The sequence below is a fragment of the Gallinula chloropus genome (assembly GCF_964237585.1).
Source record: "Gallinula chloropus genome assembly, chromosome: 2".
Classification (NCBI taxonomy): Eukaryota; Metazoa; Chordata; class Aves; order Gruiformes; family Rallidae; genus Gallinula; species Gallinula chloropus.
The window spans coordinates 123,332,072-123,343,458 of NC_140086.1; the positions used below are offsets into that span (position 1 = coordinate 123,332,072).

The 11,387-nt window shown below is 46.1% G+C and overlaps 1 protein-coding gene across 1 annotated transcript in view; it reads right to left on the reverse strand.

The window, feature by feature from the left end:
- The window catches only part of LOC311188583 (ubiquitin-conjugating enzyme E2 E2), a gene marked incomplete at its 3' end in the record, with an annotated part of 213,741 nt that extends 205,709 nt beyond the window's left edge, over nt 1-8,032 (reverse strand). Inside the window, exons 1-2 of the mRNA XM_084260037.1 lie at nt 7,957-8,032; nt 3,164-3,347 (exon numbers count right to left, since the gene is read on the reverse strand). Coding sequence (XP_084116163.1) covers nt 3,164-3,339 — 176 coding nt within the window. The 5' untranslated portion in view covers nt 3,340-3,347; nt 7,957-8,032. The remainder of the gene's footprint in view (nt 1-3,163; nt 3,348-7,956) is intronic.
- Nucleotides 8,033-11,387: the final 3,355 nt, after the last annotated feature.

An 11,387-nucleotide genomic window follows, 5' to 3' on the forward strand; every position in this document is an offset into this window, starting at 1 on the left:
TATGCTGTAAGCTATTACACCTGTATAGCAGCTAGTCCTAGAAGTATTAACAGAGAAGGATGGCGCCTGATGGCATTCTGCCTTCGTGATGCCATCTGCAGCAATGCTAACAGAAGCAGCTCCATATCTTAAACCTAAAAATCTTACTCAAATAGGAATTCAAGTGGTTTCATAGAGCCTCCATAATCAGATCATTTTGGAAAGCAGTAAGCTGCAGGAGTAGTACATTCATACATAAGACATGGCGACAGTTTACTTCTACACAAGCAAAAATCAGCACATTGCTAAATCTTGATTTATATAAAACCTAATGCTACTGAAAATTCTTTTAAAGCCGACTACATAAACATACAAATAAAAAGCAGCAGTATTGCAAACAGAGATGCACAAATCTTCATTCTAATCCAAGAGATACAATAGGTACCATAATGTAGTCCAAAAATACTGTGACTACAATTCCATGTGCATGCAAAAGCTTTCCACGTGAGAAAACATGACTTCCAAACTCAGGTTTGAATCAAGTCTGTAATCTGCGACTCTAGCTCCAGTGCTGCCTTAACTTGCTGGTGTTCAGAGCCGAGAACAGGAATTAAGGAATTTTCACCAAAGCCACAACAACTGTACATTCTGTTGTTTGGGGGTTTTACTGATTTTAGTGGAGCTGACTCTTTTAAGTGTAATGGAGTTAGGGGGAATTACATAGTGAAACACTTCAGTGGAAACTATTGTGACTTTAGAGTAATGCCACAGAAACACCCATAAATCAAAAGCTAGGAAAGGAAAAAGTTGCTAATTGTATATTCAGTCTTTTTTTTCAATAGGATAGCTGAATTACTTTTATTTATTTAGATTTTTAAAAGATCACTTTTTTTACCTGGTAAGGAACAACATTCCTGTACTATTTTTCATCTCTAATGATCAAAAGTAATATAACTATGAAGATATTTTATACAGAATGTTTCTGTAATACTTATCACACATTGAGGACTCTATGCAGTTTTTCCTTCCTTCATGCTACTCCTCTCCTTAGTATTCTCTAATCCCTGATTTTCCTTTCTTGAGGCATTACTGATGCTAATTAAAAAAGCAAAGAAACAAACGTGTAACATGAAAACCTGGACTGATTAAGAATGTTTATAGAAATATAATCCCAATTCTAATACAGTGGCAAACTACTACATGCTAAAAAAGAAAAATTACTATGATACTATTTTTATATGCCTGTTACTATAAAAAAATATGTTCCTGTGATCCTTCCACAAAGTGCTGTAACAACCAGCACTCCTAAAATACATTTTTTCAAAAATATTATTTGTTGTGCACATATCTACAGAACTCTTATATATCATCTCTGCTTTTAAAATCATAATCAAAGGCTTTCCTTCAATATTAGTATACATGTAAAACTGGCTTTACAGTCTAACTGGCAAACGTACTGATGTCAGCAACTGGCATAATTAGTTTCAGCAGAACCATAAGCAGATATGATTAAACTTTAAAAGGTTTAAGTAATTTTATCACTATGAAATGCATGTTGATAAAAGCTCTAAGCTTTGAAGATACAAAGCTAAGATTAATAGACCAATTTCTGACATATCATTATTAATTTTTTAATAGAATAGTGTCCACAGGCCCTTGTCAGAATTGTGGCATCATTACATTAAGCATTGTACAAAGTTCCAAATACACAGACTTTTTTCTAAAGATATTAAAAACTGGTTTTATATGACCTTAAAAGTCATGACTAGTCCAATACTCCTAATATTAAAAAAACCCAAAAAACAACAAAATAAAACAATTGCAGGAAGCAGACAAAAAGAAAAGAAGGCCAGAATCCATAATGGCTGTGAGGATTAACTACATGAATAACATCATAGTTTGAAGTGAAAGCCGCTTTTCCTTTTTTTTTTTCCCCCTCTTTTAGCCATAAAAGGAAATACAGGCAAGTTTTGCTGGCCATCCTGTAAGTGATATGACCAGATAATCTCCTAATAGTGTCATAGCAGGAGTGGTTCTTCAGAACACGTTTCACCAGAGAAGAAAAAAACAAGAAAGGCTTGCTCTAAGGAAGGTGTCTATGGCAGGAGAAAAACATGACAGTACCTTGCTGCAAAGACAGAAGAGACTTCAGTTCAGAAAAGTACTTAAATGGTAAGGGACAGATGAAGCCAAAACAAAGACTTTAATCCTGAAGAGATGTACACATGCATTGATATGCTGGTATTTGCAGACTCCTACTACATGTGCATTTTACAAAATTACAGCAATAGGGTCTCAATGCTTCTGCTTTACCACAGAAGCACATGGTGGTACAACTTCAACAGGTTTTCCTGTACTATACACAGCCTTGCATAAGCAAAGAAACAGGGGCTGGGAATTCTGCGTCAGGACAGTCTGCAGAATTGGTCTCTTGTCAGATTAAAAGTGTTTTTTAACTTCAGTCACTGTAATCCCATTTGAATTCTGCTGCCTAGACTAACCACCCCTACGTGTACTTATGGAGCAAGGCTGAACTGTAAATTCCTCCTATCTGGTCCGAGCAAGACAATCATTATCTGGAGATTGACATGAGAGCATAAAACAATTTCAATAGTTACCCTACAAACCCACCTTTCCTCTCAAGCAGAAAAGAGAAGGAAAATAAATGGGTATTAAATCAGACCACAGTTTAAAGTAATGAAACCAACATGCATTTGTTGTTCGCTCAAATATTTCTGACCTGACCATCTGGGAAAAGGAAACACAGTACTTAGCAGCAATAGGTATTACGGTAGTCCTAACATGCTGAGTTACTGAACTGTCTGAAATGTTTATGGTTAATTAACTGTAAGTTACACTGACAAGTTTCCACATCAGTCATACATACACATACAGAGATATATTTTATAAGGCTACAAAACTGTCTGAGTTTTACTGGCAATAAAAAAATGTCAGCTTTTATCATGCAAGCTACTATTAAAGCCATGTGAAAGAGCCAATCTGTCAGAGAAAGGGGAAAAAGTATACAGGTCTCATTATTGTGACCTGTCTCAAAAGGCTATTACACTCAAACAGTAATGCTATAATAAAACAATAAGAAAATTAATATACTGAGTCAATACATACATCTGATGGTCAGATGAAAACGAGAAAGGAAAATAAATGGACAGAAAGAACAACGTACCTTTTAGCACTAGTTGACAGTTTAGCAGCCGTTTTGCTTGATATTTTACCCTCTTTTTTCTTGGGTTGAACTTGCTCCCTTTCTTGTTCCTGCTGAACACCTTCACGCTGATCTCCATCAGAGCTGCCTCCACTAGTGCTTGGACTGTCATCAACTCTCTGCCCCTCCGTAGACATGGCAGATGCTGCACTGGACAAAAAAAAAAAAAAAACAAACAGCAAAAGTTAGTTTTTTCAGAAGAAACTACCCAATACTATTTCTCATATGCCTTAAGGAGATAATACACAAGATTTATGTCTTTGTCTCAATACATAATGCTTGTGTTACAGTACGTTAGTACGGAAGACTTTTGCCATAAGCACCTGAACAATAATTTTAAGCCCCATACCAAATAAATAATAAACCTTTATAGATAGGAAAACCATAAGCTATTCTAGTTAAGTGGGACATGCAGTTCTGCAAATATACTACCACTCACTGGGAATGATTTTTTTTCAACTGCTCAGCAGTATCGTGAGTTAGCTGCCTCATCACCATGCCACCAGTTCAAATCCAGCATGGTTTGTTAAAAACCAAGAGCTATTACTGTCTTAAGAAAGTCTGTGTTATCCCCACATGAAATAAATCTGTGGGCCCATTCCAAGTCTATAATGTGGGTTTCCACATTACAAAATCCACATCTTGGCGTGCTCGATGGAAATGTTCACAGAACCAAAAGGCACTAACACAGGACTGTTTGTATTTACTAAAACAGTAAACTTCTAGAGCGGTAACCACGCTGGTAGAGGATACAGGGCAGGGGGTTGGGTTCTTTTTTCTGACGAATTCTGTTCAGGCAACAGGAGGCAACAAAGCTGTCAGAGAACACGAGCGACAAGAGACCTCAGTGTTATTTCAGAAGTCAAGTTAATGCTTTATTTGCACGCTTCTGATACTAGTTAGCTATTTTCATTTCTTCCTTCATTTTAAATAGTTTAACAATATGCAGACAGATGAGGACTTACAAGCCCACTGTTAACAGCTGTCATGACTTCTCAAACTGTTCTAACGAAAGGCAGATGTCCATGAAAAACTCTTACTGAATTAGCATATGTGGTGGCAATGAGCGGTAGAAAATTTTGCCGAAAAAAATACCCCAAACCCAGAAGGTCTTTCCATTAACTCCAAACCTGTAGTTTATATATGCATTTTATATATCCTCCTCTAGAGATTTTAATAAAAGAACCACCTTCAAAGCACACAGGCCCAAACGTTACTTGCTTACACCCACACAATCCCCATGTATATATGGGTGGTTTTCTGATCAAATCTGTCTGAATCAAGAATTTGTTCTTTCATACACAAAGAGTTTTAAATTGCTCTGAACTTCAACTTGCTTTTCCTCTTACCTATGTACAGACACCGTCACAATTAAGAACAAAACTATTCACCTTGACTATTATGTGTTTTAATACTCTCTCAAGGGAGAATAATGAGATTGCAGGCTCAGATTCAACCGTGCTCATTCAGTGGATTAAACAAAGTTCATCTCCCTGCACGTATTTATAGAAAGAGACAGGAAAGGCAAAGTAAAGTAACATCAATGCCAACAGGGTTATGCTGAAAAGGACGCTTTTTAAAAAGGCCCCAAGTGTTCTAGTTATAGCTGCATGTAAGAAAAGAAATTTACTCCTATTCTGCAAGAGCCTTACCAAGATCTAATTCTGTCACACCGTACATGCTGTGGAGTGGAAGAACTAATCTTCTCAGGCATTATTGACACATTTCAAATAACTTGGGGAGGAATTAAATTATTTTTTTGTCTAATTTATGAGGTTATACTGAAAAGGAAATCTAGAAGCATGGCACCCCTTCAAAATGTCTAGATGCTAGAAGAAATAGCAAGCAATAGCAAGTGATGGATATGGGACTAGGTCTCTTTCAATCAACCTAACCTGCACTTTGGATTTAATTATGGAAAATAATATTTTATATATATATTCATATAAAAAGTCTACAAAAACACAACACCTCACTTGCTGAAATAGTGCATAATTTGAGCCCTGAAATTAAAATACAAAAATTGTTCCTTCTTAGAGAACAGTTTTTCCTACAGTACAGCTACAACATTATATTTAACATAATTCAAATATTTACATGGGTTAATGTTTAGGTATTTGCTTCCTGGTTGTCAGATTTTAAGATAAAAGAAACAGAAGATTTTGAGGTAATAAACCACAAAAGTATCCCATTCTGACAAGACAAAATATACATTTAATAACTATAACGTGATTTTGATAGTAGGTACCTGTTTTCTATTATTATTTTCTATATTTCTATGCTATTACATACAGCTAAAATACAATCTCATCTTTTTTATAACACTTTTGATGGCCTTTATTTACTCTAGATTTTAGTTCTGATCTTTGCTTAATACATCTAATTTTAAAGAGGAAAACCCCTCTTCGCAATGTACACAGGCTTTAACGCCACAGGCCACAAAGTTAAAAGCATGTTTAATAAAGCCTATACGCATAGGACATCGGCTGAGAATAATCTCAGTTATAAATATTACCATTATCCAAAAACAACTGTATTCACTTTACAAGCTCAGGTTACTATCCAGCAGACAAACACACTAACAGTAGCCCAGAGCATATAATTACTATAACATGTAACGCCAGCATTTACAACAGGGAAATGCTTAAATCTGTCATTTGATGTCTGGCTAGTCGCTTGGGGTTTCCCCCCCTCCCAGCTCCTTGTCTCTCAGTTCCCCTTTCTGACATCTAGGCAGCTCTTTCCGTGCCCTCTCCTCAGCATCTGCAATTTCAGGAATTTTGCATAGTTCAAGGGAGGTTCAATCCCTTGGTAAAAGTGTGTTTTAAAGGGCCTGAAGTCAGAGGCTTCAAATGTGGTCAAACTTAAAAGACAAAATGCGCACATGAACTAGTAAGAGAACTGGGTTGGAGGGGCGAGGGGGGGAAGGAAGACACGAGAAGCACCGTGGGGATGACACTGTTAGGAAAACATTTCACTGCCAGGAACACAGGGGAAACACAAGATACTCCTCGAATCTGGACAGCCATAAATGTGTTTGCGACTGGCACAGGGAGTGAAAGCGGCACAATGTCCAGGTCCCCGGCTGCCAGGCTATTCTACATTCAGACGGGGGTTGCTAACCTCCCTGCTGTTGTGCGGAGAAAAATGAGCAGGGGGGGACAGGGGACAGAGTGAAAGGGGGACTTAGAAGTCTCTCTTTTAACGTGAGATGATTCAGCAGAGACACAGATTACAAGTGTAACTACAACTATCAATTCTAAGCGAAGAGTATCCAAAAGATCCTGCTTCTGTCATATAAATCCACTGGCACCTTCCCCTCCCTCCTCAAAAGGAAAAAAAAAAAACAAACCCAACCGAAACCAAAACCAAACCACAACAAAAAAACCCCCAACAATCACCATCACCAGCCCCCCCAAAAAGACCCCACAAAAAACACAGCAGTCAGGGACAAGAGAGATCCTGACGATGTGCAGATGGGTCCCAAGGGCGGTGGAGCTAGTGATGATGTCTTTCTAAAGCGGTCTTAATTTCCTATAAGCCAAGATAAATTGAATATTTCTGCAGGGTCCACGAAGAGCAGCAGCGGCAGCAGCAGCAGCCGCCTTACTTCATCTTCATTAGGAACCGTAAAGGGCAAAAGGACCAAAACATCGCAGAATGAGCCCAGTTTCTGGCCGGGCAGGCTTTGCCTCCGAGAGGGGCAGCCCGAGGGGACGGCAAGGCACGGCACGGCGCGGCGGCCCCGGGATTCCACAGCCCCACTGCCGCTGGTGGGCACACACACGCGACTCACCCGTCTCCCCCCGCCCGTCGGGGAGACCCAGCGTGAAGCACCGCGGGGGAGTGGGGGTGCGGGGGAGGTTTGGGCACCCCCAAACGCCACACACATCTCGCTCAACCCCACCCCCTCCACCTCCCCAGCCGGGCAGGCGGCGGCCGGGATGAGAAGTAAAGAGACAGCCGGTGAGAGGAGGAGGAGGAGACTGCGAGAGGAAGACGCCGGGGGCACACGAGGGAAGGGAGGGGGTTGGTCTGCGGGGGCTCCTCGGGGCGCTCGGGGGGGGGGGGGGGGGGGGGGGGAGGAAGGAAGTGCCCCTCCCAAAGGGCTTAAGCCCGGGGAGCCCGCTGCTGGAACAGGGAGGTGTGGGGGATGGTGTAGCCCGGGGGGAGGGGAGGGGGTACGCCGGTGCTGGAGCGACCCAGGGACGCAGCGAGTGCCGCGGGGACCACGCGATCGGCGCGGACGAGGTCCAAGGCGGGGGGGTGTGGGGGGCGTAGAACGGGGGTGGCCGCTGCTCCTGCCCGCAGCGGGGCAAGCAGGACAAATGGGCACGGAAGAGTTGCTGAAGGGGTGCGGGGGTGCTGAGGAGCAATGGAGGCTGGAGCGATGACCGGGGGATGGATGAAGCTGGGGGAGGGGGGAGCGTTGGCAGAGATGCCGAGGTGGCGGGGCGCGACGGGGCTGGGGAGGCGGACGGGACTGTTGCTAAGAAAGGGCACTGCCGGGGATGACAAGGTGGGGGAAGGGGGTACCAGGAAGCGCCGGGGGGATGCGGAGGGGGGAGGGGAGATGAAGGATGAAGGTAGAGACTAAGGATGGCAGTTAAACGGGGTGGGGGGGGGGGGGTGGAGTGGGGGGGCTGCCATGAGGGATGGCGATGGGCGGGAGGAGGGGAGGCAGACGGGAACCCAAGCCGGGGCAGAGCTGTACCTCGGGAGGGACGGGGCGGGCGGAGGGGAACCGCTGCTACCTGCAGGCTAGCGCAGGTCTCTCTCTCTCGCTGGTGCTGGGCACGGGCTGCGGGACAATCCGACGCGGTCGCCCCGACTCCGGCCGGGCGCGGGGCTGGGAAGGGGCTGCAGCCACTCACTGAGCCATGAGCCGCTGCTCCCCCGCGCTCCTCGCCCTCCTCTTTCTTCCCCCTCGCCCCTCTCTCCGAGCGGCAGCAGCAGCCACCGCTGCTGCTTCTCCCACCGCCGCCGCTCCTGCCCCCACTGCCCGAAGAGAAGTGAAGCTGCTGCCTGCCGCACGCGCGTCCCCGACGCCGCCTCCGCGCGCGCGCGCACCCCCCCCCGCCCGCACGGCCGGCGCCGCGCGCGCCCTCGCCAACCAATTAGCCCGGGCGCTCGCGGTCCGCCAAGGGAGGGGCGGGGTGGGCGGGGGCGCGCGCGCGCGCTTTCGGCGAGGGGGCGGGGGAGGGAGGGGGAAAGTGACAGGCGGGAGGAGGGGGGGGCCGGCGCGGGCGCGCGCCCGTGGGGGCCGTTGGAGGCTGCGCGCCGCCGGGCCGGGGGGGGGGGAGGGGAAGGAGCCGAGGGCGGGAGCGCGCGTTAAAGGGAAGCACAGGGCGCGGGGGGGGGGGGGGGGGGGGTGGAAGGAGGAGGCCGTGCGGGGCCTGGGTGGGGTCAGCGGGGCTGAGTAGGAAGGAGGCGCGAGGGCACGGGGGAGCGGGGTGCCCCAGCTGGGGGTCGGGTGGCGGAGCTGCGCAGGGGGATGCCGGTCAGGGTACCCGGCCCTCTTCCCTCCCGCGGCCAGGTTACCGCGGCCTCGCGGCTGCGCCGACCCCCTCTCCCCCCCCCTTGCGAAAGTCCTGGGGGCGGGCGGGAGCGGGGTGCCGGCGACGAGGGGCGGCCGGGCAGGCCGGCGCAGGGCGGGGAGGGGTGGCGGAGGCCGGTATCAACTTTCTTTGCTCTTCTCGTCTTTTTTCTGCTTCTTTGTTCCCTCCGCCGGTTGCCCCCCCTCCTCCGCTCCTCCACCACCTCCCCCCCCCCGCCCTCCGGTCCCGCCGGCCCGCTCCCCGCACTTCCCCGCGGCCTTTGTCTCCGCGAAGCCACCGCGTCTCTCCGCCTGACGGAGCAGCCGGGGGGAGACAGGCCGGGTGCCTCTGGGGGAGCGAAGGGTCGGGCGGCGGCCGGGCGGGTAGAGGGGACGTGCTACCTGCGAGGGGTGATGTGAGGGGGGCTCCGTGCCCTCTCCAGCGTGGAGAGAGGGCCGAGGCCGGTACTTTACGGTCCTACTTTTGTGTTTATCCTGGTAGTTTCGACCACAAGGCTACTGCGTCGCATTAGCACGGCTTGATGGCACAAACAGCCCCCGGCTACTAACAACATCGGATGACGTACGGCATCCCAGTTGGAGATAGGTGCTGTAGCGTGATTGTAGTCAGGTAAATGAGTCTCTCCTCCCACACGAGTAGGCATTACCTCCGTGGCAAGCATCGCAATAAAGAACGGGTGAGGCCGAGACAGAGCCCCACAGTTAAATGTTACTGATTTAGTAACATTAACCTGGGACAAACCAAGCCCCTAACAGAACTGGCTGTCAGGTAGCTGGCTGCGTTGGCCTGAGGTACTCCTGTCCCAGTGCTGACGCTGCTGCTTTAGTCTTTACATAACGTGCGGTTGACACTTGCTATGTTATGTAAACTTTTATCAACGTAAACCTTTCTTCATCAAAGAGGGAAATATACCAGCCAGGGGTAAAGGGGTAACGACAAGTCAAAATATTTTTCCCCTTTTCACAACTAAAGGGAATTAAAAAAAATAGTGTGTTCTCGCTGTTCCACATGTACAAGGAAAAGTTTCTCCCTACTTGAGCTGTGAAGCACTGTACTTTTTCTGACTCATGGTTATGGTGTAGGTGGAGTCCATGCTACCAGACATACAGAAATTGAGAACTTGAAGCACTGCTGAGATATTTAAGGATTAGAAACGTTATTGGCACCTGCTTTAATGTTTTATCCAGACAACAGAAGTGATTTCTGCAGTTTCCCTGTACATAAGATTAATCCTTTCTTTGTTGAGTAAATGTTTTGAAATAACTTGAGGGTTTTATGTTTATTTGTTAGATAATCCCAATGACATTTTCACCTAAACTTAAAAATACTGAAGTCAGCTAGTTCTTCCTATTTTGTGCGTGTTTACATGGTATTTTCCTGCATCTGATGAACTCATAGAGAAAAGCTCCTAAAGTCATCTGGGTGGGTTTCTATCTGCTAGCATGCATTGACTTCTCAGAAGGACAAATAACAAAACAATTAACAGAATATGATGAATAAAAAGTCCTCTAAAAAATGCAAATCTTCTGCAATTAATGCTTCTCATTGTGCTGAAAGTCTGCTGGCTGCATTGCACACCCCTGACACCACGGTCCCCTTTTCCAAAATCACTTAAAGTCATTCCTTCTCCTTTTGCTCATTCCATAACAGACCTCCTGAAAACCATCCAGGAAGCGATGAAATTCACTTCTAAATGAGCCTTCTACCATATTTCCTTAAGGTTGTTCTGGTTGCTTAAAGGTGCTTTGAAGGAGGCATAAATTTTCCTGTTCGAGTACCTCGTCTATTGAAACTCCTCAGCCCGTGTCAGGACTTTACTTCAGTGACAGGTCAGCGTGCTTCATTCTAGTTCCTCTTTGCTAGGATCCACAGGAAGCACAGAGAGGGAAGCTCAGTGAATAGCCTAACTCACAGGGGTGGGATGGGGCTGCACACTGTCCCAGAATCTGGGTCATAAATTCCTGGTGCCAAGAAAAAAAAAAAATTGAAGGGAGCGCTGAAGTGTTCCAGCACCGATTAAAGGGTTTGAGTCATCGAGAGTCAGGCCCTGATTTTTCTTTTGGTGTGTAACCTCTGGCCCAAAGCCCTAAATGGTTGGGTTTAAGTTAAGGACAGCTGAACTAGGGAGAAGGTTTGTACCGCCTTATGAATACAACATGCCCACTGAGGTGTGCCCTGGGATTTTAAAAGTGGAGGTTTTGAATAAGCCCTGCCTACACAATGTAAAGAGAGTAGGGCAGGGTAGTCAACTGCTCCCAGTTTTATCCTTTTGACCTTTCAAAACGACATGTTTGGCCCTCAGATGTTTAAGGTTGCATAATATTGTATTATTCAAAATCCTTTAGAAGATTTTTGTAAGTTTGGATCACATAGGGTGAAATCCTGGCCCTTTTGAAATGAGTGGCAATACTCCAGTGTTAGATTTCACCCATGCTGGAGTGCTAAGGCACACACATTGCACCTTTCCCCCCCTCCCGTGTCTTATTTTGACATGGTTTCTAAAAGCTAACACTACTTACAACATCAGACGCATCCAAAAACAACCTGAGTCCTTCACTCTCACAGAAGCTCTCAGCTTCCTTGGAAAGACACAACAGAGTTCGGCTCACCTGGCACAGACAGACATG